This window comes from Sclerotinia sclerotiorum, genomic scaffold (genome assembly GCF_000146945.2).
Source record: "Sclerotinia sclerotiorum 1980 UF-70 scaffold_5 genomic scaffold, whole genome shotgun sequence".
Classification (NCBI taxonomy): Eukaryota; Fungi; Ascomycota; class Leotiomycetes; order Helotiales; family Sclerotiniaceae; genus Sclerotinia; species Sclerotinia sclerotiorum.
The window spans coordinates 874,753-897,234 of NW_001820831.1; the positions used below are offsets into that span (position 1 = coordinate 874,753).

The 22,482-nt window shown below is 42.9% G+C and overlaps 7 protein-coding genes across 7 annotated transcripts; 3 read left to right on the forward strand and 4 right to left on the reverse strand.

The window, feature by feature from the left end:
• Nucleotides 1–492: 492 nt before the first annotated feature.
• SS1G_04313 (hypothetical protein) lies at nt 493–3,209 on the reverse strand (the record flags this gene model as incomplete). Its single annotated transcript, XM_001594456.1, has 3 exons — nt 493–1,986; nt 2,044–2,796; nt 2,919–3,209. 3 exons carry the CDS (start codon nt 3,207–3,209, stop codon nt 493–495), a joined length of 2,538 nt encoding a protein of 845 aa, XP_001594506.1.
• Nucleotides 3,210–3,949: 740 nt separating this feature from the next.
• SS1G_04314 (hypothetical protein) lies at nt 3,950–4,566 on the reverse strand (the record flags this gene model as incomplete). Its single annotated transcript, XM_001594457.1, has 3 exons — nt 3,950–4,087; nt 4,246–4,410; nt 4,513–4,566. 3 exons carry the CDS (start codon nt 4,564–4,566, stop codon nt 3,950–3,952), a joined length of 357 nt encoding a protein of 118 aa, XP_001594507.1.
• A 1,369-nt stretch (nt 4,567–5,935) lies between these two features.
• On the forward strand, nt 5,936–8,009 carry SS1G_04315 (ATP sulfurylase; the record flags this gene model as incomplete). The annotated part of the gene is made up of 6 exons (XM_001594458.1): nt 5,936–5,967; nt 6,042–6,178; nt 6,308–6,335; nt 6,386–6,568; nt 6,617–6,762; nt 6,814–8,009. 6 exons carry the CDS (start codon nt 5,936–5,938, stop codon nt 8,007–8,009), a joined length of 1,722 nt encoding a protein of 573 aa, XP_001594508.1.
• A 3,769-nt stretch (nt 8,010–11,778) lies between these two features.
• On the forward strand, nt 11,779–12,795 carry SS1G_04316 (hypothetical protein; the record flags this gene model as incomplete). The annotated part of the gene is made up of 1 exon (XM_001594459.1): nt 11,779–12,795. The coding sequence occupies one exon, from the start codon at nt 11,779–11,781 to the stop codon at nt 12,793–12,795; it is 1,017 nt and encodes a 338-aa protein (XP_001594509.1).
• A 411-nt stretch (nt 12,796–13,206) lies between these two features.
• On the forward strand, nt 13,207–14,568 carry SS1G_04317 (hypothetical protein; the record flags this gene model as incomplete). The annotated part of the gene is made up of 4 exons (XM_001594460.1): nt 13,207–13,211; nt 13,540–13,773; nt 13,872–14,031; nt 14,113–14,568. The coding sequence occupies 4 exons, from the start codon at nt 13,207–13,209 to the stop codon at nt 14,566–14,568; spliced, it is 855 nt and encodes a 284-aa protein (XP_001594510.1).
• A 416-nt stretch (nt 14,569–14,984) lies between these two features.
• On the reverse strand, nt 14,985–16,150 carry SS1G_04318 (predicted protein; the record flags this gene model as incomplete). The annotated part of the gene is made up of 2 exons (XM_001594461.1): nt 14,985–16,027; nt 16,129–16,150. 2 exons carry the CDS (start codon nt 16,148–16,150, stop codon nt 14,985–14,987), a joined length of 1,065 nt encoding a protein of 354 aa, XP_001594511.1.
• Nucleotides 16,151–18,463: 2,313 nt separating this feature from the next.
• SS1G_04319 (hypothetical protein) lies at nt 18,464–20,995 on the reverse strand (the record flags this gene model as incomplete). Its single annotated transcript, XM_001594462.1, has 1 exon — nt 18,464–20,995. One exon carries the CDS (start codon nt 20,993–20,995, stop codon nt 18,464–18,466), a length of 2,532 nt encoding a protein of 843 aa, XP_001594512.1.
• Nucleotides 20,996–22,482: the final 1,487 nt, after the last annotated feature.

A 22,482-nucleotide genomic window follows, 5' to 3' on the forward strand; every position in this document is an offset into this window, starting at 1 on the left:
TTTTATGACCTAGCAAAATCAAGCTATGAAAGAAGTCAGTTATTTGAAAAGGTTGTAGGAAATAGTCAAAAATTAAGAAATGCAAATCAAATCAAAAGTTCTTAAGTTTTATGTTTGAGATATGAAATATAGATTATAATGAAGTGAATTGATATCTCATTAGATCTACTCGAGTATTATAGAATCTATTATAGAATCCAAGAGGTGTAAAAGTAAAATAGATTTAATTCAAATGGTGAAAAGTAATAAAATTCACTTAGAGGGATATGAGAGTAATTTGCCAATCTATATAGGTATAATTATACAGAAAAACAAACGGGATTATAGAACCAGAAGTAATATATCTATAATATCTGAATAATAATACACTTGCCTCTGTTGCGCCATTATGCATTATCCTACCTAGTTGTAAGAAATATAATACAATCACCGGCCGTAACGTAACGTAACCCAAACATATCCATAATACACGTAAACGCAATCATCATTATTTCAGGATGTTGATGTCTCTTCTTTCATCTCCTCATCCTTTTCCTTCTCTTCTGTAATTAAATCGGCGCCCGCCTCCTTTGGAAATGCCTGACCTTCTTCTATAGGCTCTGACGGGACCAAGTCTTCTGGTGCTATTGATTCTGGAAGGGCGGCAAAAGACCGTAAGTCACCGTAGAGATTCCTCTCTAGACCGCCTAGTAAATCAGGGAAGTCATCATCATCATCATTCTCGGTTGCGGATTTGATTGGCTCTGAGAGTATGTTCAACTCATTTACCACCTCCGTCCCATTTGATTCATTTACCATTTCCAGTTCCATCGACTCATTTGCCACGCCTGCCTGATCTGACTCGATGAAGTTGGTTGGTGGAGTTTGCTTGGCTGCTTCAGTATGCTCAGTAGGTGATGCAGCGGCTTCGTCGGGTTCAGTGGGTTCAGTAGCTTCAGTTGGTTGAGGTGGTTCAGTAGGCTTAGTAGGTTCGGTAGGTTCGCCAGACTCAGTAGGCTCAGTAGGCGCAGTAGGCTCAGTGGGCGCAGTGAGCTCAGTGGGCGCAGTAGGCTCAGTGGGTTCAAAAACCTCCGATATTGGAGCAAATGGTGAATTCGACGCAATTGGCGGCTCCTCCACCTCGACTGGAGAAGTGGAAGATGTGGAAGCTAATGGCTGCCCTTCTCTGATTGAAGAATCAGTAAAAGCCGTGGCTAAGGTAGGAACGGTAGGTGGTTCTTCGACGGCAGGTATTGAGGAAGGTACTGCAACGTTTTGAGGACTTTTCACTTCAGCTGGCGGTGTATTTGAAGCTTTGGCGGGAACTTGGATTGGATCCGGAACAACAGGAGTTTGACTCTCCGTTTTTATCGGCATTGCTGCACCATTCTGGGCATTTTCTGCACGATCAAGAATGTCAAGAAGCATTTCTTCCTCCTCCTCTTCTTCAGCACGGAGTTCTATGAATGCTTCCTCATGCTCTTTAGTGGGATGTGGTGGAATTTGGGGTAGCTCGATTGGGGCCGTTACTTCTGCTACAGAACGCATTTCTTGATTTATCTTTTCAATAGGAGCTGATGGAATATCAGTGTTCCCTGCGGCAAAGAAATTGGGCTCCTTTACGGTTGTCTCAGTTGGTGATACCATAGGAGTATTGACAGTGGATGTAGTTAAAGCTATTTGCTTCAATGGACTACCGAATTTTCCTTCGTCCTTTACTCTTTCTAGATCTGATTTTGTGGGTCCCTCATTGTCAGTGCCGCCCATCGTGATATCGGTGCCGCTCAATTTTGGAATGTCTTGCATAATCGGCATGTTACGATCTTGAGATGAGTCCCTATGCGGCCTTGATGGCGAATTAAGAACATCAACTGAATCATCATCTTCATCCCCTTGATCGCCGTCATCGCCGTCATCATCATCAGAAGCTGGGTTTGAGTCATCTATCATCTCAGTATCGAGGTTCTTCGCCGGTGTTGTATTTCCTTCACCATCGATTTTTATTCCCTGTGATATTGTCAACGAAACCCCCAAAGACTTTCCAAGAACTAGTCGGTAACTTACATCAGCCCCTAGATTAGAGGTGCTTGCATCACCATTTTGAGCTGATGGTTCGCTTGTTACATTAGGTGTAGAAGTAGGAACTATCTTCTTTCGTCCCCTTCCGGGACCTCGTTTCCCTTTCTTCCCTACTGGACCCTTGCGTCGGAATGGTGTACCCTCTACTACATTTGGATCTGGAATGGTTGTTTGAGAGACAACATCGCCTACGACAGTTTGACCATGAGGTACAATAACCTTCTCCAGATACTCATTGCCTGCAGCATCCGTCCTACGGACTGTAGTTTGTATAACTGTTGGAACTGGAGCTGGCTGAGGTACTGCAGATCCTAATCCCTTCCTTCTTTTGGCCAAAAAGTCCATATCCGACGCCGTCTGATGACCAGGAATCTGCTTCCAGGCACGAGCCGTAAAACCGCTGTCCTTTGTTTCATCCTCTTTTTTGTCTGGCTTGTCTCCTAGAGTGGGCTCGAGATCTTGTTCTTCTTCGTCCATAGGAGTAGGTCGTTTATATATCCTTCCAGATCGAGCGGCGCGTAGCAAATCTTGGCTATGTTGTGGCAGTAGGTGAGAGTCCTTTGGCATTCCCCATGGAAGCTCTGATGCCCAAATATCATTTTGAGTAGCATTGCTCTCCTGCGGGGGTGGAGGTGCTACTGTGACGTATTCGCGACGCCATTGTCTTACTGGAATACCCTCGAGTATATCATGGTCGACATAACCCGTGCGATTCTGCCGCCTTCCACCTGTTCGGTACTGTAGATAAAACATCAGCCTCTAAACAAACCCGTGAAAGTGACACATAATAGCTTCACAGATGAGACGAAAGTATAATGATAAGCCAATAACGCACGAGAATGCAATTCGTAATAACTTACAGCGGGCATATCAACGCCTCGTGAAGGTCTATTGAAATTACCTGAGGAAGAGTCAAGCTTGAATGTTACTATTTTTGACTTGCGAACCGGAGTGTCTATCGTAAGTGAAGATGCTTCAAACGCGGCAGGGCTTGAGCTTAATAGGATACGCTGATTTTTAGGCCTTGAATCTGTTGCACTATCATCCGGTATAATTTTGTGAGACTTTGTATCGTCGTGGCCCTGTTCAGAGTCGTCGTCGGAATGGATGATGCGACGCCAGGCTGTGCGATGCGGAGCTGTGAAAGCCATATTAGCACAAAATTGTGATTGTAATTGAGTGAAAATCGAGTCGCTTCACTGGAATCTACATACCTGCTTGCTACTGCTATCCAATTTTACAAGATAATTAGAAAGTGCGAAAGAAATGAGAAATGTGGGAAGTAACATTCAAAGCACATCGAACAATTGGTGTCTTGATCACGTGATATGAAGCTACAGCTAGAGGCCGGGACGGGGGTTAAATTAAAGACCTAGCAGGTAAGAATTCTTGAATACACACACGAGTTCAATTTATCTATAATTGATGACATATTTGATGATTTTATCTGAACCCAGAGTATGATTTGGCGCAATGAAAGTCTTGCCACTCATTTAGTGAGCCAAAGTTCATAGAGTTGAATAGATACCATATCTGCTTCAAACTCTCCCCCATGATCCTAAAACAAGAACCTTGGTGTGCATTTATGGAACGATTGAGAGCTATGTACCAGCTCAAGCATTGTCTAAGCAGGGTGGTTGGCGGAGAGGTGATATTTCCTGAATTACTTGGTATAAGAATGTCTCGCCGGACAGACACCAAAGTGCAATTGAACTCCGTCTGTAGTGATACATCTGCCCCCAAACGTCTTTAATGCATAACACTTCCTCATGTTCACAATCCACAATCATCCGAGCTACATCAGTCCCATCTATGTAATGTGAGCCACAAATTAGACGCCTACAAGAGGAGAGGCCCTTACCCTGTGTCCTTTTGTCGTACTATGTCATTTTTATTCCCAGATTGCTTTCCCTATGGCGAAAATCAACATCACTTCTCCTCTCACAAAAGCTCCTTGAACACATACCGACTTTCCACCCTCAACCACTAATCGATCGATTTGGAAGAACTGGCTGACAACAGTTTGCCTCTGTTGCGTAGTATGTCAGCAATTGTACCTTCAATTGATGTTCACTTCATCTATCCGCATGCCTCCTGCAAACAGCACCACAATTTCCAGACTCTCAATACCGACACAGGTCTGCCAACCGGGTATCGGCTTCCTTGCCAATATACAACTTAGCGTACCTTCAAGGTTTGTAATTCCTTCAGTCCTTTCTGCATCAATTCCTGGACTTTCCTCTCATCTTGAACATCCTTGTGTTCTCTGAACGAGTCCCTCGTCCTGCGTTTTGCATATTCTCGGAAGTTGTATGCCGCGAATTGGCTGCCTTGTCTCAATAATTGTCGATACTACGGGTCAGAAGTAAGTAATCGTTCTCATGACTTGGCATCGACGGCTTTGTGATAGTTTGAGTGGCGACCATTTGCGTAGCACCATTTGTGATTACTTACCAGCGAACGAGCTTGTTGCGAAGCTTCGCCTTTTAAACCTGATACTACTGACATCTTTGTTGTAGTATATCGTTTGGGAGAAAAGAGAATGAGATTTCAAATCCAAAAGTTTTGTCACTTCAAACTTCCACAAGCATCGAAATAAAGGACGGTAAATACCGAACCCGATTGTCCGTGAACATACGGAGATAACGATAAGATGATAACGATAGATGAGGGGACTATATCGTCATCCACGTGACATTGATCAATCATTCACATCTCTTTCATTCTTTCTTCTTGAATCATACTGCTGCACTTCTCCTGAAGCTGAAGCGAGAGTACCCCAGACCGTATAAATCCGCAAACTTTTTCAGAATCTGCTTGAAATCCCGGTCGAAGTGGCATATGCATATCTAATTTTGTTACATATATAAAGGTCCCAGAAGATCTTTATGAAAAAGCGAGACAACCTTGATGACTTCATACCGGATAACTGGAGAAACGATGCACGTTGAAACATATTTTTATAACAGAATTGACAGGCATGTACCACCTAGTCTAGCCATCCATGGTTGAAGAGCCGCGCGGAAAGAGAAAAATATTTCTTTCTTTTAACCAAGATAGAAAAATCAAAGGTTCCAACAAGCATTAGGTGGTTAACCGGTACCGTGAAACAGCTCTGAAAAGACCTTGGCAATGAGAGGCAATGTCAACCATGATCTGAACGTTACCTACCGTACCCTAGATGTCAGGCAGCAGAATGCTCAAAGATTCAGGATTTTGAGACATGCCCTCCCTTCTAATTGGTAAATAGATATATCTCAATACTTCCTAGGTATCTATTATAATTATAATTAGTATTACGATTCACTATCTCCTTGGAGTTCCTGATCATTCTGACAAATGATTTTCCCTCGTTCGTTGCTCTACCTAAATATATGAGGATAGGTAAGCTATTTTTATATTTTCACCCCCTTATCCTCTCTTTCTCACTTTATTCATGGTTATCAAACACTTTCCCCATATAAACGTCTAAACTAGATTGATAGTTTGATAGCCTTACGTGTCGCTATCATTAACATACGCGTCTTTGTAATGAAGAACTACCGAGCACGTCATTTTCCCTAGGTCACTTTTGTCCCGAATAGGGTTCCATACAAGGCGATATGAGAGGACAGTGAAAGCTTTAGTAAAGAAAAAAAATTATTTAATTCTCTTGGTAGGCACATTATTTTAATAAGAAGATCAGAATTATATCGTCCTTGTTTGTTCTATATCTCTTATTTATACCCACTCTTCTCTAACCTACTTGCTCTCTCGCTTTCTCTCCCGTTTCACTTCTCTCTATACAATATTACAACCGCAGAGGACTTTCTAATATCCTCAATTCTTCCCTCAAATTCCTAGAACAACTTATACTTTGCTTTTTTAAATCGCAGATATGGCAAATTCTCCTCATGGTGGTGTCCTCAAGTAAGAATGCGATTTGACAAAACGAATGACTTTGTTCATTGAGTAGAATGCGAATAAACTAACAATCTCAACAGAGATCTTCTTGCAAGAGATTTACCAAGACACAATGAACTTTCAGCAGAAGCCGAGACTCTTCCCGCTATCGTTCTCACAGAAAGACAGCTATGCGATCTGGAATTGATATTGAGCGGTGGTTTCTCTCCCCTTGAAGGTATGTCGCTTCCGCTTATTTCTTGCTTGCATGGAGGGGCATAAGGACCCCGCGATTTCTGATCACTTTCCAAAACATGGACGCCAACTCTTATAAATTGGCATCAATTGCTAACCTTTAATCTGCTAGGTTTCATGAACGAGAAGGATTACAATGGGTACGAAATTGCGCTTCCGAATATACTATTTCTTGTCTAACGTTTGACAGCGTCGTTGAAAACAACCGATTGGCAGATGGCAACGTCTTCAGTATGCCAATTACTCTTGATGTATCGAAAGAACAAATTGAGCAGTTGGGTATCAAGGAAGGCGTAAGAATTACTATTCGCGATTTCCGTGATGATCGAAACCTTGCTATTATCAACGTCGAGGATGTTTACAAGCCCAACAAGTGTGTTATCCCGGCCTGATTTAGCAAGAAAGATCTAATTATTTACAGGGAGAAGGAAGCCAAGGAGGTTTTCGGTGGTGATGTCGATCACCCAGCAGTCAAATATTTATACAACACTGCAGCTGAATTTTACGTCGGAGGAAAGATTGATGCCATCAATCGTCTAGAACATTACGATTATGTCGCTTTAAGATGTGAGTGACTCAATTCCTCGCAATTTTAGGAAACAACTAATACCATGAAAGATACCCCCGCAGAAATGAGACTTCACTTCGACAAGCTCGGCTGGTCCAAGGTTGTCGCATTCCAAACTAGAAACCCCATGCACAGAGCCCACAGAGAGTTGACTGTCCGTGCTGCGAGAGCCCGTCAGGCCAACGTTCTTATCCATCCAGTTGTCGGCCTTACCAAGCCAGGTGACATTGACCATTTCACACGTGTCCGTGTCTACCAGGCACTTCTTCCTAGATACCCCAATGGAATGGCCGTTCTTGGTCTTCTACCTCTCGCTATGCGTATGGGTGGACCTCGTGAGGCTGTCTGGCACGCTATTATCAGAAAGAACTATGGTGCCACTCACTTCATTGTTGGACGTGATCACGCCGGTCCAGGAAAGAACAGCAAGGGAGAGGAATTCTACGGCCCATACGATGCTCAGTATGCCGTTGAGAAATTCAAGGATGAGCTCGGAATTGAGGTTGTTCCTTTCCAAATGATGACCTACCTCCCAGATAGCGACGAATATAGACCAAAGGACGAGGTCCCACAAGGCACCCGCACTCTCGATATCTCTGGAACCGAACTCCGCTCAAGACTTCGTTCTGGCCGCGAGATCCCGGAATGGTTCTCCTACCCAGAAGTTGTCCGTGTTCTTAGAGAATCTCACCCACCTCGTTCTGCTCAAGGTTTCACTGTATTCCTTACCGGTTACCACAGTTCTGGAAAAGACGCAATCGCACGTGCTTTGCAAACCACCCTCAACCAACAAGGTGGACGTTCTGTCTCACTCCTATTAGGTGAGACTGTTCGCGCCGAGCTTTCTTCCGAACTTGGTTTCAGCCGTGCCGACCGAACCCGCAACATCGGTCGAATTGCATTTGTTGCTTCTGAATTGACCCGCTCTGGTGCCGCCGTTATCGCTGCACCAATCGCACCATACGAAGATGCTCGTAAGCACGCTCGTGAAATGGTTGAGAAGTATGGTGATTTCTACCTCGTTCACGTTGCTACCAGTCTTGAGCACTCTGAGAAGATCGATAAGAAGGGTGTCTACGCCAAGGCTCGCAACGGTGAAATCAAGGGTTTCACTGGTGTTGATGATCCTTATGAGGTTCCTGCTAAGGCTGACTTCACCGTTGATATTGAGAAGACCAGTGTCAGAAACGCTGTTCACTCAATCATCCTGATGTTGGAGAGCGCCGGTTTGTTGGATCGTCTATAGATTGCTTATTCGTACATTGGATTTAACGGCGTGATTGGATCATGCCTTTTGGAATCAACAAAAATTTGAAATGGATAACTTTCGGGGCGTTTTTCACAGGCTTTAGATAGACAGTAAAATATTTAGAGTCGCATGTACATAAATCATATAGCTAGAGGATGGATATGATGAGATCAGTAGAATCTATCTTCGTTGATCATTATTCATTATTGAGATTAAATAGTCTGATTCGCTTCATCTTACAAATTTCAATCTCATATCTCCACACGAAATGATGCCTGATTCCATCTTCTTCTTGTAGATAAATCTCTCATCCAAGCATACCGGGTGCACGATTGATCGAACATGGATCAAATTCCTTAAGCGGTTCTTGTTCGAGCCTTCCAGACGTTCCATGCCAAAATTATGCATTTATTCATCACAAGCTCAGAGATATGAATCCCATCTTTCATGTCACTACAGGCCAACACAAATACAAAGAGAAAAATGAAGTTAATCCCAAAGCTTCATGAGGGGAGAACCAATGCATGCGTGTGATTGTGATTTCACATTTGGGGAAGCAGGAATTAGTATGGCGCAAGGCGCGGACATTTTCGATCGAAACGGTTCTTCCATTTAATATTATAATTGCAATTTCTATCAAGGCAATTTCAATAGACTCTCAGATGTGATTGTGTACACGGAAAACTTACAATAGTGAAGAAAATGTTGAAGGGGGAAATAGTAGGGTATTCAAGGAAACATCAATTTCGATATACAAGACAGGTGATGAAAATAGATGGAAAGCTACAGAAGAATTGCTGGCTCGTATTCCACTCGTGATGAGTCTTCTTCTGTAGTTGGCCGGAAAACTTCTCCATGATTCCCAGTGACTTTCTATGCTACTGTTCCGTTGATATTATGGATGGACGCGTACATAAATGTAAGATGGATGACTGTGGTCCATCTCACAATTCTACTATGTACCGATTTTGACCGGTCAAAGGACGCCCGATTGTAAGCTTACCTGGGTATTTTTAGCCCCTTGCTGCCCTGCCCTTTCCGAAGGATGGAATGAGGGAAAATCCTTTTCAGTTCGTATCTGCAGTCGTCTATTTGCGCGAGAGTTCATTTGCTTCAGATATCTCTTCGCCGACTGTCCTTGTTTAGCATCCTGTCCCTTCGTCTCTCATACTGTTTGTAATCTCTTCTCATCGTTAATTTGATAGAGGTACCGGTACGTACGGATCGTATAGTGAATAAAGGCAGTTTCTGTTCGCTCATCACATCAGCTTGGACTCAATCAATACAAATAATAGAGAAACGTACCTAGTATCATCTCCGCACCGACCGCCACTTGTCAAAAGTATATACTGTGTGGATGCTCCCCAGATTTGATCGTTCGTTGATGCGTCCAAACTCTAGTCAGCACGAAGATGGCACACTTCGCATCAAACCGCCTAACGGAAATCTTGAAATAGCACTTGTAATCGCCGACCTACTCTAAGTAATAAAGAAATCTTCGAGATAGATATCGTGGTCTGAGTAAGAAACTCTCGAGCCGATTGCATTTTACGCCACAAGCGCGGGATACAGAGTTGCAACTTTGATGTTTCGTATCAAATAGACTGAAGACTTCTTAGTAGAGCCAATTGGATATCAACCACCCACGAATTGAACATTCAGCAAGCTATATTTGTGTACTCGAGTACTCAAATACATTTAAAGTGAGATGATATTCATTATCAGATTAATGGATGCGTCGGAAGATTGCCACCTTGGCAGGGGCTGCTTGATAGATAATATATATACTGTGGGTGTAAATATATTGCGGTACGTAATAATGTTTTTAGAAGGCTGATTGATGTAAACAACATCACCGAAGATTCCTTATTTACTTTAAACATTAGTTGCTATGATTAAGGATTGGCGTAAGTCCGTAACTCCGTAAAAGCAAAGTAATAAGTCCTGTTCTGTTGAGTTGTAGATAATAAGCAAATATAAAATATAAAAATTCGTGAAACCCAAGCCAGTAGTGGAGCGTTTGTATGGATTCCCTAGATAAAAGCTAGGTTTGGCATGATGATTAGCGAATTACCTCGGTTACTAACTCGCCTACCGCAATGTACAATAACAGTTACTGTCAGGTGTCAACTTATAGAGTAGAATGTAAGATTACCATACAATCAATTGCAAGCCTTCATCAATTTCGAATGGTTCAACAAGTTCTAGAACTTATTAAGAATCCCAAATAGCTGAAACCTGCACGTCTAGGTAAACTTGTATAGAGAGGGTCTTTTCCCGCGCCCCACGCACTCACTCCACCAAACAAGGTTCTCCTGAATTTTGATTTCCTATCATCGAATCACTCTGAGCAGATCAAATCTCGATTCATGCATGGATGGCCACAGTGTGGTCTATTGGTGGAGATATCCCAGCGTATCTAAACTCTTTTTACTCTAATTCGTCATTGTTCCTGGGGTCATCACTATTATTGAACGCACTGCTTACAATACGCCGCAATTAACATAATAGGGGAATCTAGAAGTTTTAAGATTGAATCTCAAGCAGAAGCTGTAACACTGCTTCTGCAGATTTGTATGAGATGAAGAATGCAAAATCATGGATTCAATCGATCAAGCATTTACTCATGGATATTTCCTGGTAAACAAAAGTACAAACAAATTGCCCGTTTCATCGACAAAGCGAAGAAGCGTGACCTGATTAACGTGCCACTGTGGTCCGTAGGGAGATTTTAAAGTATTTCAAACACGGTGCTAGATTGTGGAGAGAGGCTGGCAGCGAGTAGGAAAGGATGAACTACGGGACCAAATCTAAAAGGGTAAATTTGGCGCTTGATTCCAAGACTAATTGCAAATATATAACTTTAAATTCACCCGGGGGCGCGCCCCTGCAAAAGTAGTCGATCACGTCCTAAAGAAGCTTTACATGGACCTAACAACTTGAGGGCTGCATGGTTTGAGAAAAGAGGTTGTGCATGCTCTCCCCAAGTGAAGATTTTCCTTCTTGTCTTTCTCATACTATACATCTCTTATTTCAATTTCCTATTGTTTCGTTTTGTTTTGATATTTTAGCCCATACTGTTTCCCTTAAGATATATTTATATGTCATTGCAGAGATAGAAAGACCGCACATAGAAGTCTTGGAGCTTTGTGAGAGTCAATCTTTCTCTGTTCATAAACCATCACAATTGTTAGCTCTACGGCACAATCAGGTATTGTCACTACAGCTTTTTTTTATTATGATGGTAGCCAAAGGATATAGACCCCAAATGGTCTGGGCAATGATGGAAACAGATTCGCAGAACTCCGATTACGCGGTCCTCTTGAGTTCAGGAAAACGTCTACTTCAAAAGATCGCATATGGATGTATACCAAGTTTTTTACAACGAAGAACGATACGACCCGGTTCGCCAAAGATGCAAAAGTTACACCATACTTCATATCTCGATGGTCTGCGAGGAGTGGCTTCGTTCATCGTCTTTATGGGACATTATACTGAGGAGAATATTGGATGGTGGACTGAGCCATATGGACTTTATGAAGATGGGGCGCCGTCATCACCTATACAACTTCCGTTCATTCGAGTATTATATTCTGCCAGGCCAATGGTACATATATTCTTCATTATTTCTGGATTCGTCTTGGCCTACAAACCTTTGAAACAAATACATTCTGAACAATATTCGGCACTCGCATCTACGCTATCTTCATCCGTTTTCCGCCGCGCAGTTCGTCTTTTCCTACCTTCCATTATAACACTCTTCATCATGTCTGTAGCCGTCTATTACCGACTCTCCGAAGCTCGATATGGCTCTCCCTTATCATCACTTACGGCTCAAATTGGAAGTTGGTATGAAACTTGCTGGCAACTTTTACAAGCATCGTGGAGATGGGACGACCCTTCTTGGCCCATGCCACGCTACAATCCAGCCCTATGGACCATTCCTGTGGAATTCGCACAATCAATGCTTCTGTTCATTGTTATACTTGGACTTTCTCATGCTCGCATAAATATGCGACTCCTGATTCTCGCGTGTATTATGTCGTTCTGTTTCTGGAGCGCACAATTACACACGGTTGAATTTTTAGGCGGGATGTTCATTGCCGAAGTTACACTCCTTCAATCATACAATTCAACACCATCCAACTCTCCCGAATCATCTCCCATTCTTCCTACCACGGAATTCGACGACAAAAAGGCAGAATCTCCTATCGCTACAGCTTTCGATACCACAGTTCCCAGTACAACTTATAACAGAAATACTTTCATTAAGGCATTTTGGATACTCAACCTCATATGCGGTCTCTATATCTCCTCATGGACAAACAGTCATGTGGATGAAGTTCCTATTCTCTCAATCCTCGACGCACACACTCCGAGACCTTATAAAGGCCAAAGAGTTTGGTTTTGTCTCGCGGCCTTCCAAATAGTACTAGCATGTACTCAACTCCCCAGCTTACAATCTATTTTCAACCTACCGCTTGCTCAATATCTAGGCAATATATCATATGCCCTCTACCTAACCCACAACCTCTGTCTTACGATCCTCGAGCCATTCTTCGCACCGCTGTTTGAACGGACCATAGGAAAAGGTTCCTTCTTCGGTAGACATGGTGTTTGGGCGGCAGGATTACTGATTTATGGACCGTTCATATTGTGGACAGCAGATGTGTTTTGGAGAGGAATCGATGTACCGTCGACGAAATTTGCGAGGTGGCTTGAGAGTAAATGCTTGATTGATAAGGATAGTGAAAGTCCTAGAAGGGGAAATACCCAATTGTAACTTAGTTATGGTTAATGGATTTGATTTGGGATAGCATGTTATTGGCGTTGGATATATTATGGACATTGCATATAATTGCATTCTGGAAGCGGGTTTTGCTTTCTTTTACGAGTCGGATATTTATTTACACTACAACTTTTTGTATCTAGAGATCAGATTAGATTAGATAATGGATGGCTAGAGATATCAACTCTTACTCTGACTTCAGAGTCGAAATCTTACAAAATAATTAGAGCCAGAGAACAATTCAAAGGATTTGATGATGGGACCCTGCACCTGCATAAATATCGAGCAACTCGTACAGGATAAGCAGAAACACGAAACCCCTCAATCTTTCTTATCTACAAGCTTTGAACTCTAGCTTCAAGATAAACTTCAGTTTGTTTTACGTGTCCAAGCTTCAAGATATCAATGGCGTAAGGTAGTACCGTATTTCCCTTTTCTGGGAAAGCTCCATCCATCTCCTTGCTTCTTATTTTCGCCCTTCCTTTCTTACAGTAGTCTTTAATAGCGTTACATTCCACTCCATCCTATCCCATCTTCACAATTCCCCACAAAGAAGTCTTCATCTGCAATTGCAATTGCATTTGCATTACAACCCGAACCTACACCAAGACACAAACCACCATACTAACCTAACTAACCACACCATGAGCACCTCTCAAAAAACCGTTCTAATCACCGGGTACCACTCTCCTCCCTCCCTCTACCATCTTCTCTTTGACTAACCCACCAACCCCGCAGTTGCACAGCAGGCGGAATCGGACATTCGCTCGCTCTCGATTTCCACTCGCGCGGCTACATAGTTCTTGCCAGCGCGCGTTCCGCGTCTAAGATTGAAGATTTGAATGGGTTGGGTATTAGGACATTGAGTCTAGATGTTACGGACGGGAAGAGTATTGAGGGAGCGAAGAGGGAGGTAGAGGACTTGATTGAGAGCGGGGTGATTGCGGGTTTGGATGTTCTAGTTAATAATGCGTGAGTAGGAATAATGTTTTAGGACGGGGTTGAGGAAGAGGAAGAGGATGTGTAATGAGATGTGGTGGGAGATATGGTGCTAATGTATTGGGTTGTAGGGGAAGAAATTGCACGATGCCTGCTTTAGATGTAGATTTGGACGATGCGAGACATTGTTTTGAAACGAATGTTTTTGGTGTCATGGCTATGTGCCAGGTCTTTACACCCCTATTGATCAAACGAAAAGGGCTCATTGTCAATATTGGAAGTTTAGCCGCAGTACGTTCATCTATTACTCCCATCCAATCTCTCACCGTCCCGTTCCTCTCAGACAACAATATCCTAACCCAACCTCTACAGATCCTCCCCTACGTCTTCGGCAGCGTATACAACGCCTCTAAAGCCGCTCTACATGCCTATTCCCGAACTCTCCGCCTCGAACTCGCACCCTTCTCCGTTCGCGTAATGGTCGTCGTAACAGGCGGCGTCCAATCAAACATTGCTCGCACCCCGCGCGCATTGCCCCCCTCATCCCTTTACCTCGAAATCGAAGATGAGTTCCAAACAAGAGTAGTTCATTCTCAGAGTGCAGGCTCGATGCCCAATGCGGAATATGCGAAGGGAATAGTGGATGCGGTTGTGAAAGGAGGTGTGAGGACAATGTGGAGGGGAAATAAGACGTGGATTGTATGGTTTGCGAGGAATTGGTTGGGGAGTTGGTTTTTTGATTTAGTCCTGCCCGGGATGTTTGGGTTGAGGAGATTGGAGAGGTTAGTGAGGGAAAGGAGCGTTGAGGATGGGAAGAAGACGTTGTGATTAGATGAGGTAGGTGATTGAATTGTTGCAAAGTAGTTGTCGTTTGAGTATGAACATTTTGATTGGTGGTGGTTAGGTATTATCGTTGTTATAAGGATGCTCGGATATAGTTTTCCGTAGAATATTTCCCTATACTTCGATAGAACTCAATGGCTAGAAAATCCTTTGATGCGTTCAAGGCGCGCAGTTCAACATGCAGGATTCCCCGGTTAGAGTGTCTTTATATGTAATATTTTTCATTTCCTTTACAGGGGCGTCTTCATTTTGCCGTCTCAACCCACCAACAGACCAGATTTTTCCTATATACCATACCTACCACCTTAGCCAGACCCAAAACTATACATTTGCGACATCTACAGCAAAATTTCCGAGATAGAAAGGCCAGCCTCTCATGTCTATATCCCAATATTCTAACCCTACTCTCCCAACAAAACACTCCTCTCATCCCTCACATTAACCCAAACATACTCTACACACCTCGGATCCGTCTTCCCCTCTCCCAAAGTAACGGCCAGCAAATTCGTCTCAAACCAAGTCGGCCTCATACCAAACCCCTCAAGCCGTTCCCACCATTTCAAAAACCGCTCAAAATCCACATGTTCATCATCCACCAAATGTAACTCAATCATCACCTGACCAACCGGTAATTTACCTTCTTGTTGATGAAAATCCATAAACGAATCCAAAGCCGTGTATTCAGATCCTTCAATGTCGATCTTGAGGATATCAATATAGCTGTGGTTATTCTGCCTCATGAGTGTTTGGAGCGTGTAAAAAGGGGGTGTTTTGGAAGGTATATCTTTGGATCCCAAACCGTACTTGAGAAAGTGAGCTCGAGAGGCATAGGCAGGGGAAAGTTGAGGACCGAATTTCGTGACGGAGAAATCGTAAGCGTGGATTTGAGAGGTGGGGACTCGGGAGAGCATTTCTTCTTCAAAAGTTGATTCGTCGTTGACGCCAAAACTGTAGATGATTATTCCATCTTTGTTTTCTTTTTCTTGCTTCTCTTCTTTCTCGGATTTCTTATTAGAGGCGGATTTGGAAGTAGACGGTGTTTTGTGCTTTTCGTATAAACTCATACCGCAAACCCATTTTCCTCCATCGCCTAATCGTCCCACTCGTTGAATATCATGCGGACATGTCCATGATGCAGGAAAGAAATCCCATATCGTATAAGGTGTGTTTGAGAAATCGGATAGTTTTTGGGCTGGGAAAAGGGGAATCCGTGGGTAAGAGGGATGTTTGATGGCCATTTCATGACGGGAATGTACGGAGGTGCGCCAGGCGGATTCGGAGCGGGTCATTCGTTCAAAGGTTGAAAGGGGTTTGAGAGGGGAACGGCTAGGGTTGTGGAGTTTGGGATCGAGGTGTAAGGAGGGTGAGGGGAGGATGATGTCGGATTGGTGGAAGATTACGAAGAGAAAGAAGGCGAAAGCTAGCCAGAACCAGAGGCCGCAAACTGGGGGTTTGTTAGATGGGCGAGCTTTATATGATGGTTTGAAGCTCGGATTGAATTGGAATCCGATGGATAAGTGGGTGAATGGGTTGAAGAATACATACTTTGCGCAACTCGTAAACCCATGTTGAAGTAAGCTTCGAGTCAGGAGATCAGATATGAATATAAGATGATTAATTTACGAGTATATAGTATATATATCCAAAATATAGTCCGTCCGTCCGTCTGTATATCTATTCAATTCTCTTTCTCCTTGATATAGGAAATAGGAATAGAAATTGAGATACTGAGTAGTAAAGAAGAAATAGAAATGTCAATAAATCACTCGCTACACATCCATCACCACATACTTCTATGCTGCATTCCAGTTGATAAGAAAGATAGTTTTATATGTCTTTCAATAGTCTCCGGAAAAGGATCCGAGGAATGGAGTGGAAAGCTTGTTGGTACTTTGGTTGGTATGTTGTAGCCGCATGCACGCACGCACGCATGCATTGGTCTAGGGAATTGGGAAGAGGAGAAATGGAAATGGAAATGGAAATGGGAAATTTGGCTGCGTGCGTAATAATAGGGTGGATTGAGACGGGAAGGATATAATATAACCACAAAAAGAAGATCTTGAAATCAAAATAGATGGACTCAATCGGTAATATAATTAATTGAATAAAAGTAGAAATCCATATAACATCTTAAAACCAACATCTAAATAAAACCAACCAACAACACCAAGAAAAGTAAAAGGTGACATGGATGCGATTTTATATATTAAGATACATATACTCCACAAATAAGTATCCCAAATCCTCCATAGCCATATATACCTCTGATGAAACTATTCCTTTCAGTTAAATCAGCTAGCTAGCTACCTAGATAGCTATGAAATCTCCATATGAATCTCCATGTATATGAATCCGCATATCCAGCTTCCTTCAGCCTCAAAACCAACAATATATCTATCTGCCTAATGATATTCCTTGACTTCGTAAACAGGCCAAGAAAAAAATCAGGAAAAATCACACACAGAAATAGAGAAGAAAAGGAAAGCAAAGCCCGGATTCCATAATTCTTTAACTTCATCCTCTACGTAAGACATCCATACATACATATATACGTAGCTAATTATCTATCCTACTTATAAGATTTATAAAAATCACCAGAAAAATTACACTTATACTCATAACCAAAATCTATATCTTGGGTATTCTAAATTCTAAATTCTAAATTCCGGCGGATACGACTAGAAGTTTAGGAGTTTAGATTTGATGGAATCTTTATATAAATCTTTAATATCTAGATGGACATAACCCCACAGACCTACTATCTACAGGATATTATAAAAAAATAATAATATATTCATATCTTTAGCGCTTTGTGATCCTTATTCATCCATCCATCCATCCTTCCTAACTGGAAAAATGGGATGTTGATTACCTGGTCATATTGACGAGAATGGACTGATGGATTGCAATTGATTGATCAACAGGTTTATTATCCCTTTCATATCATATCTTATGTGATTAGGTACTCACTCACTCGTAGGTACTCATCATCTGATCTAGTCTCTAGTAATTATAAATGCCTATCCTATCCTATCCTACCTCATTAGCTACCTATGTATCCACCATATTCTCACATCCTACATCCTTCCCCCCATCTCTCCCTTCCCTTTCCCATTTTTCCTCTCACCAGCTCCTACTCCCCCTCCCCCTCCCAAAACCCCATCCAAACGCCCCTAACATCCATCACACACTCATCTCAAACATCCTACCACAACAAGCGCCCAGCTGAGCGGCAATCCACACAAAAAAAAAAGGTAAAACATCCCCTTATACTTCCCAATCTGTACTTTCCGATCTGTGCTCTGTATCCATAACATATATATATAATCTAATCAAAAGAAAGTGGATACTCTTGCGCGACAGGATCTAACTATCTACTACCTGAACCGTTTAGCGCGCGGATAAAATACTAATAACATTACATGCACGGGGTGAATCAATCCAATCATACACACAGTAATTCGAGCTATAGTTTAGAGGTATTCTTATAATATCATTGCTATGCTATGCTATTTTCTACATCCACTAATTTGAACTGTATTACATCATCCAATTCCAATTTCCACACTGTATGCAATTGAATTGGATTTGCGCATTGCAAGCTGGCTATCTGCCTGCCTATAAAACCACAAAATATCCTGATAAACAGAGTAATCATGTCCTTTCCAGATGCAGAATCACTACTCGTTCCATAGCTCGCAACAACCTCCCTCATATGTCGTTATTTTCCATGTTGGTACTATCGCTGTAGGTAGGAGGATATCATTTCATAAACAAATCGTAATCTCATTTCGTCCGTCTCTGTGGGAGCTCCATCTCATAATCTCATCATTTTCATATCATCAATAATATCGCATCCATGTGAAAAAATCAGTTGGTTTCAACCTTCATCTTCATCCTCTTCAACCAATGCCGGTGTTCGTCTTTCATTTCTTCGTTTGGGTCGTCTGTGTCTTGAACTGCTGATGTTACTCGCAGAATCATCTGGTGCCAACTCACTCTGCATTTCATCTTCATCCCACTCAGCTTCACTCATAAATTCGCTGCCCCCCTCGGCCCAACTTGGTCTCTCGTATCCTGGTCCCAAACCTGCTGAGTAAGGACCGGGAGTACCAACGATGATCTCGGGGCGACTTGTTCGTCTAGACTCCGCTGCCATTGTCAATCCGACACCACGTTCACGAAGAGCTTTGCGAACAGCCTCAGCTTTTCGATGTAAACCTTCGAATGCATCTTCAAGAGCCTCCATTCCTACATATATCTCACGCTCAATTTCAGCTAGGACTGCAATTTCCATCTCTTCATCGTTCGAGACTGGGTGTCTGTACTGTTGAGATGGTGTAGGGCCACGAGAACCATAGCTTGCTGACCGAGGTGAAAATGGCGTGTTGTTACGAGACGGGTTTCTCATTACAGGTGATGGTCCTCGGTAGCCATTTGGCGTGGGGCCACGAGAGGGAAAGTCATCGATAAAGTCACCATCAGCTCCGGACCATAGGAATCCATCAAATCGACCAGATATCAAAATTTCCCACTCAGATGGTACAATGCCAGATATAGTTGCGAGAAGATTGTGAATATGAGGGTTCTTTAGCAAGTATATAGCAACTTCTGGATCTCGAGGAGGAAGTGGTAATCGATACAATCTCTGCATAGACTGTACAGTTTTTATCATAAAATCCGAGCGTGGCTTTCGCATGGGAGTTGGTGCTCGTGTAACGGGTTGTAGTGTAGTAGAGCCAGCAAGCAAAGCGTTAAAGAGAGGTCGATCATGATGGTTGAGATGGGTCAGTATAGCAAATGAAAGAGTTTCATCGTCGACCTCTTGAGGAGGTGCAGATGTCGTCTCAGGACAACTTGAGAGCCATTTGTCAACCGAAGCTTTTGTTTTTATCGATTGTCGTAGATAGTGTTCGCGAAATTCGTCCGCAACATCAGGATCAATCTTGATGGGTGATCCAGGCCTGTGATGACCTGATATACCAAGACCAGTTAGATCATCGACCGATTTCGAGCCGAGCGCTGAGAAGTCGAAAGCAGGCCATTCAGGAAGTTCACGTCGACCACTAACCCATTCCAAAACCTCTCCCCATGAGAGACCTCTACTTCCTTCGTGAGAATCAAGATCTAAATCCTGGCACATAACACACAAGCAACCATCAGATGATAGATCTCTAGCAAAAACATTTTCCAACCGATCGAGCAATCTTCTCGCAACGGAGCGATATCCTGTAGCAACGGCAAGTGACCCACTCTTGTTGAGGACTGTCTCGTATTGATCCAGGATGTTGAAGTATGGCCCAAATATCTTCTGTATTTCCGCGGGAGGAGAAGAATGGGACGAGGTGGAGAGTAGAGTCTTGGGAACTGGACGAACGAGTCCACCATTCTGGAGGAGGTAATCAACGCTAGGGATGTTTAATGGTAAATTCGGGGGAGGGGGTGGTGGAGGAGGACGTGGAGAGCCATACACACTAGATTTAACAGAGGATGCATCAAAATGCATATAAGGAGATGGGATAGATTTTGTATCAGCCGTACTAGGGGGGAATTGCGGAGTCTGAGTAGGAGTTTTCGGTGAAGAATCCTGTGCCGACGCTGGGGAGGAATCCGTGTCAATATTTGTAGGCCTGCGTCGAGATGTAGGTTGTGGTTGACGTTTGCCTGCCACCGATGTGATATTGGAGTCGTCATCCTCATCGTACCTCTCGGTCCTTGACGATCTTGAACTTGATGTTCGCATGGGTGGCGTGCCAGCCTTTGTTTGTCTAGATTTGGAAGATACCGTGGACCGGTCTTCTTTTTCCTTCCTGGATGACTTTCGGTGTTCCGAACTTCGGGAACTGGGCCTGGAGGACATTTCCGAACCCTCATCTCGAACCTTGTTCATCCTTGAAGATGTAGATTTCTGTCGGTGTGTAAATTCAGTATCTGGTGGACTCGGTGGCCTGCCTTTTGTGGAAGCTGCTCGTCTTAGGTTTTCTGTAGATTTCGATCTATGCTTCTCAGAGTCGATATCTGTAGCTTCTGGTGTATAAGGTGTAGTCTTCGACTTTGAAGGCCTTTCAGAAACATAACTATTTACTGCCTCCTTACTGTAATTTTTGTTGAAGGTTGGATAGGATGATGCACCTGGCGTAGAGGAAGTCCTCGAGAGCTCAGGCACAACATCCGCCATTGTAGTAGTTGTCACTTCCGACATTCCTTCGCTCTTCTCGTCCTTTATTTTATCCTTCTTCCGACGATGAGATGACTTGACAGACTCTCCCGTTTCGGGATTTAGGGTTCTCGATCTTGATTTGTGCTTTCGATTTGGATCTCTAACACTTTTAGAAGACCTGTGACGCAGCTTCTCGGATGGAATTTGTTCGTCTTCGACCTCAGGACCGTTATCGCGGTCTTTGTGAGGCATTGCTAAGATGACCTTAATTATTGAGACCTATTAGGCGCTTAAAACTTGATTTGTTGGCGGCGCATGTGGAGCAAAGGCGAGAAGGAACGAATTGGGCGAATGAACGGCGGTGAGCACTAAGGCCGCAACGGGTTTTGTGAATGGATGAATCTAAGTTGTTGATAAACGGTTGCTATGACATCAAACCACGCAAGAGTAAGGGTCAAGCAAGTGGAGGGAGTTCAAGTGCAGAAGCAAAAGAGCGTGTAAGGCAGGAGACTTGAGGAGCTATGTCGGAATTGGTGGAGGGGGAAGGGAAGGTGGTGGATCGATACTGGGATCGTTCATACGTTGGCAGATTAGGAAATGATACGTGATGATTGATAAGTGAGGTTCAAGATTCCAATTTTGCCGATGTCGTGGGGAATGTTGCTTTAGGATGGGAAATGGGAATAGAAAGATCGAATTATCGTGAATTGATTGGAAGATTGAAAGACATCGATCGAATTCAGCTTACTTTTTCAATTCACAATCAATCCAAATTGGATAATAAATATGTAGAAAGGAAAATGAATGAGTGAGAGCGTCTGTGTGAAGGTGTATGTGTATGTGTATGTGTGTGTGTGTGTGTGTGTGTGTGTGTGATTGAATGCGTGAATAATAATATCATGCCATGATAATCTGTAGATTCATAAATAATGAATGGTACGGAGTAGATTGAGTGTATTCAGTTAGAATACCTAGAATATAGAGTATTGTGATAAGTCTTTCGTTCGATCAAGTCGCATGATGACTATCCTATCGAGGATGCCTATGTAATCAATTTAGCACAGCAAGAAGAGAGTCAAGGATAATGGCAGCCCAAATTCAGCATTAGACGGCAATGCAGAAGGCCTTATGGCAAAAGCAAAATCAATCAGATGAGGTTTCAAAAATAGATTGAGCTTAATCATGGCCCAAAAGTTAAAGTTTTATCTAGACGACAGTTAGGCATTACTTTATAGAGCTATGAGCCTAGGTTCGATAATATTGAAAAGTTTGTATTTGCGCATGATATAGATCTAGAGGATAGAAAAGATGATTGGTATGCGAGGGTGAGTACAGTGATTATAGTGTCTACAGCGTAGATACTTCTGTGTCGGTCGGTAGCTGATAAAAGTAGATAGGTACCTAGTATTTATTTATACAGCAGTTTTATCAGTTACCTACCTTATTATCTACCTACCTTACTACCGACCTACTACAGAGTACCAGCACTCTAACCCCGGGTCTCAAATTAAAGGGTTTCATTTCACCTCAAAACACAGCCCGTAGCCTTACCACTGGCGCTTTTACCGCTACAACATCTACCCTGTATACCCTGTAGTCCTCGTCTCGCACCGTCTCGCACCGTCTCGCACCGTTCCTAGCCTTAATAAAGCCAACTAAACCTCTTCTCTCAAGCCGAGCCGAAGATTCCCTAATTCTTTTGGTCTGCTGCCAAAAGAAAAACATGGAAGAAAAAGAAA